At 30.4% G+C, this 5403-nt stretch overlaps 1 protein-coding gene across 1 annotated transcript in view; it reads right to left on the bottom strand.

Annotated features, from left to right (window-relative positions):
* The window catches only part of LOC21406480 (cellulose synthase-like protein E1), a 16588-nt gene extending 12028 nt beyond the window's left edge, over positions 1–4560 (bottom strand). Inside the window, exons 1-4 of the mRNA XM_024162990.1 lie at positions 4115–4560; positions 2201–2522; positions 351–491; positions 69–200 (exon numbers count right to left, since the gene is read on the bottom strand). Of these exons, the coding sequence (XP_024018758.1) occupies positions 69–200; positions 351–491; positions 2201–2522; positions 4115–4347 (828 nt within the window). The 5' untranslated portion in view covers positions 4348–4560. The remainder of the gene's footprint in view (positions 1–68; positions 201–350; positions 492–2200; positions 2523–4114) is intronic.
* Positions 4561–5403: the final 843 nt, after the last annotated feature.

Raw genomic sequence — 5403 nt, 5'->3', positions numbered from 1 at the left:
ATATATATATATATCTGAAAGCATTTTTCTTATGCTAAAATTGAGTCATTTTATAGGTAAGTAAGTACAAGTGCATTAATGGCTCCAGCTTTGAAGTTGTGAGGCCAATTTGGTCTTTTCTCCCGTGCCATGTACACCAACGTTGGCAAGCGACTTCCTTCATTGTCCACAGCAGTTGTGTCCCTTCCATCAATTAAAATCTATAAAAATAAATTAATAAATCAATAAACTAATAGTAATAGTAATAACAATAACACTAATAACAATGTATCAAAACAATCTAACATGGAAAGTAGTAAAAAAGAGAGGGAAAACATTGTGAAAACAGTACTCCTATAGGATATTATTACCTGCACAATTGACTGATGATCATTCTTTTTAATGTTGAGGTTCCATTCTGAGAATCCTTTGTGCCGCTTCCTTGTTTCTTGAGGAACTTTTCCGAGTTTAATAACTGTCTCGATCCGGTTTTTCATATCTTCATACAATTTCTTTGTAGAACACACGAAAATATTCCATTGTTATGAAGGATATATGCCACTATTTTCCAGCTTAAGCATAAAGCAATATATTACATATTACATATTAATTGTTTTATCTCAAAAAAATTAAATTAAAAAAATAGAGCTGTCAAGTTAAATCGTGCTCAAAGCCAGCTCTTCCATTAAGCCAATTAAGCAATTGTCAAAGGCCCCCATATAATTAAGGCACCCATATAAGTAAGAGTCCTAATTAATTATATCTATTTATGATGACCATTTTGCAATAAACTAAAAGAAACAAAAAAGAGTAAATCAATATTTTGAAGATAACTTTCTCCTTGAAATATGAGAATATCAATAGACAAAATTTTCATTTATTTCAAACACTACCAACATTTTTAGTTTTTTAGACCTCAAATATATATATATATATAGACACACACACACACACACACACATATAAGCCGATTGCTCTGTATAGAATACTGCATACATCGCTCTTTTTATTTTTCTACCAAAACAAAATGGCTATATGCATTTACTTATTTATTATTATGTTTATCTTTTTTTTTAGATGTTACATTTATCTAATTTACATATTACAAAAACGTCGGAAAACAAAAAGAAAAAGAGGGAAAAATTGGGGGTGGGGGAAATCTCTAATCTCTATTGAGTCTTGTTTCTGACTTTATTAATTTTCCTACACAGTCATCAACTTAATTTCAAGAGCTTTGTAAGTTGATATTTTTCTTTCAAACTTTTTTCTTAACAATTTATTGATCATTATGGTTTGAGATTCACAATAGCTATTTTGTTGGATAAATTTTGTTGAAAAATATTTTATTAGATAAGCTTGATATAAAGATTTAATTGCATCTTAAAATATGAAAAATAAATTTAAAATGGGTTTATTGGTTTTTAATATAAAGAGGCCCCTTTTAATTGGTTTAATTTTTCTCTCTTTAATATAGAAAGGCCCCTTTTAAAATTTTTGTCTAATTTTTGTCTAAACGCCTCAAATTTATTTGAGCCGACCCTGATCAAGCCCAAGAGGTCGGGTTCGGGCTGCCTATTGAGCACAAAGAGTTCGGGCTGTGCCAAGATTTTCAGCTTTGTGATTAAAAAACAAAATGAAAACTTGATAAATTATGGTTGCGTTTCGAATTGATCCCATTTTTATTTTTTACGTTTTTCAAGAAAAAAAATGAAAACGTCTTCAAAACGGCGTTTGGCACAATAAAGAAAAAAAAACATAAATGAAAACAAATTTTTGATTTAGTGTAAAATGAGAGAAAAATGAAAAATAACATTTAGTCATTTTTCATTTTTTGTTTTCGTTTTTTCCTCTCTCGAGCAGAGAAAGAGAGAGACATTAATAGGTTTTTTTACACTGAAAATAATCTCTTGATAAAACTACCAAACGTATTTTTAAAAATGATTTCTTTATGAGATTGAAAACGTTTTCATTTTCATTTTCATACAAAAAATAAAATTATTTTGGAACGAATTCCAAACGCGTTCTATAATATGATAGATATGCAGGAGTCAAAAAATAATAATGATACAAGTGTGGGTCCAATTTTTGCAGCATCTTTGAAATTGAGCACATGAAACACTCCACCTCATGCAGAGGTCTCCAGAGAACACAAACCTTGGCTAAAAACTAAAATGGACATGATACATGCATGCAACCAAAATTCCTACATATAATTTCTTACCTTGAAAGCCAACCATTCCTGAGCAAATTTGTTATCTTGGACTGAAGAATAATGTTGGGAAAAGTAGGCCTCTGGTGCTCTTGGTTCAATATTAAACCTTTTGCAAAAAGGTATCCAGTGCTTAGAGAAAAGAGAAGCCTCTAAAAGAGCGTAGAAAGTGAATTCAGAACCACCATCATCAGATACATAAACACTCAACTTTTCAGGTGGATAATTGTAGGACATTGCTGATAAAACTGTGTTGATCACCAATGTTGGCGGCTCCATTATCGGGTCCGCGGTGCAAACAAATATGTCCATACCCGGTAACATGTTCTCATATCTGTTTCCATGCAATGAAAACATTGAAATATGATACAACATCTATGACCTTAGGTCGTGCATATGAACAATTTCTTTTAACTTTCATATCAAAAACAAAAAAACAAAAACAAAAAACAAAAGCAAACGAACAAGAATATAAAAATAAAACAAAACAAAACAAAAAGATTTGGGATTCTTTTTAATATTTGCGTAAAAGAAAAGGGAGTACCAACTTTTTGATAACTGATACGGTTTGATCGATATAGTTATAATGAAATCTAACGATTAAAAATATATAACACTAATACAGTACTATAGAAATATCCTAAAAAGATGTATACTTAAATAAATGCCTTTTCTAATCATTAAAAATTACAAATAATGTTTATAGCATTGAATTTTTTAGGCTCTACGAAATATGAACTGAGGACTCCAATAAAACAAGGATGGGGTGAGTTATAGAGAAACACCGTTAAACATGCCACTTTTATAGAAAATTAGATCATTGTATTCTTTTTTGCATGAAAATATATAATAGATGAATGACTATAATTGAAAAGTGATATACAATCTAATTAACACGCCTTATATGTGTTTCCTGTCGTTTATGTGATGAGCTCCTCGGAGCTCAATATTGCTGTTAGCTCATTCTGAAACTCAATTAGAAAAGGGCCATTTATAAGGAGCCTTAATAGGTCATATTTGTTTAATTCTTTTTCCTTCGTAAAAGTAATTGTTTCAAAATTAAAGTACCTAAATTACCCCAAACCTAAATATAAAACAAACCGTTCTTCATTTCTCATTCTTTTCTCTTATCTCCCTCTCTTCTTTGTGTTATTTTACTGAATTGACTTAAAGAAGAGTAATGTGAAATTTCATATAGAAGACCTTATAAATTTTTATATAGAACTGATCAATTTCTGTCCACTTGAACATTAACAGCCATAAATAGCTTTTATAAAGATATTTTAATACATGCATAGATATTGTGGGCCCACGAACAAAGATATCCTTTTTTAAGGGAAAATGGCTTGATTTATTAATCTGATAAATCTAAAGCTAGAGTCAAGCCAAACAACATCAGAAAATCTAAAAAGACATAAGTAGTTAGTTAAAGCAAATATCATCAACTATATTAGATTCCGGCAAATAGCTTAAACATTTGGGATGAATTAGTAGTTAACGAAAACAACCGACCATAGTCATTTCTCAAAAGAAAATACGTGTTAAAGCTATCAATTTGTGTTGAGCAATTAAGTGCATCACTTCAAAATAAAAAAATAAAAAATAAAAAACGAAGAAGATAAAAAATTAAACACAATTTAAAATTAATAAATATCTTAAATACGTCTATCAAAAAAAAAAGTTCCTTGTTCACACTCTAGCTCCTTTATCCTTTTGTTTTTAATACATAATTTGTCTTTTTTTTTCCTTTTTTGTTTTTTTAAATATATAAAATATAATAACTATCAATAAATATGTAATCATTAAAAACCCGTCCACACACTATTCTTAATTTCATAAATATAATTTCTAACGATCCGAATCCTTACAATATATAGGTGTGTGAATGGCCGACGTGAGAGAGAATCATAATTAAGTTTTTTTTACCTGTTAGAAAGCCCGTCTTTCAAAGGATAAAAACGAATGAAACTCCATCGAACAGATTGAGTAATGACCCAGTACAATCCGAACCCTACTTCTGCCATGAACATTCCAATCCAAGCCCATCTTCTCCCTTCTGCAGGCTGATGATCATCATGATCATGATCATCATGATATCCAGTAGTTCTTGGAATAATGTTCTTCAATCTGTAAAACCATATCAAACATATCCCCACCATTATTGTGCTCGCAAACACCCTATAAATGCCTCTGAACCTCGCTTCTCTCGTCTCAAACAATCTTACGGCCTCACCATTATTCTGCTCCTGCTTTCCCTCCCCTCTCTCTCTCTCTCTCTCTCTCTCTCTCTCTCTCTCTCTCTCTCTCTCTCTCTCTCTCTCTCTCTCTCTCTCTCTCTCTCTCTCTCCCCTCGTGATTATGCGACAAAATGACTAGTGGTTAGGACATGTATATATAAGTGATTAGGAGTGTGGTTAATATACAATTATATGACATTCTGATTGTCAATGGAGTTTTGTCTCGAATGTTTTACGTAATAGATCGTATATATTAATTGAACAAAACTCGTGGGGATCAAAAAATGCGTAGAATATAGCACTGAATATGATGGGAACCGTTTCTATCATATAAGCGTACAGCAATAATGGAGGGGACCACATCATATACAGAAGAACTCTTTTACTAAATAACACGAACAAAGACATTAAATATCACAAACAATAATAGAGTGGACCACAAATCCTTTCATTGGATTGAAGTCATAAGTTTCACTATTTTGTGAAAAGAATGCAGGCAATTCATTTGGTGAGGTAGTTGCCCAAAAAAAGAAAATTGGGTAGCATATTACAAAAATTCAATAGATTCATATTTATATTATTTAGTTTCTTGCTATCTTCATTGATTATATATATATATATAGTACATATTTCAATAATCAAAGACCAGAGCAAATTAAGTTGTCTGATTTAATTTTTTGGTAAGAAAAAGTAATCTAATAGGATATTAAAAATCTTTTATCATGCATGAATTTTTTTTATGAAATGAGTGGCATAAAGATATAGTGGTATTTATGTATCTTTCTCATATTTATTTGAAATTTCTTAATTAAAGTTTGCACGCGCCACTACTACAATTTTTTTTTTTTGTTTTTTTTTTTTTTTTTGAAAGCAGTAGATATGTGTACTAATTACAGAATGGTAATATTGCACTCCTGAGAAGTCCAAAGTTTGAACATTTTTATTTAAAGAAAAGAAAATGTATACAAATACTTTTTT

Source organism: Morus notabilis, unplaced genomic scaffold (assembly GCF_000414095.1).
Source record: "Morus notabilis unplaced genomic scaffold, ASM41409v2 Scaffold337, whole genome shotgun sequence".
In the NCBI taxonomy this organism is placed as follows: Eukaryota; Viridiplantae; Streptophyta; class Magnoliopsida; order Rosales; family Moraceae; genus Morus; species Morus notabilis.
The sequence above is the reverse complement of the archived record's forward strand: the minus strand, read 5'-3'. Positions and strand labels throughout refer to the sequence as shown.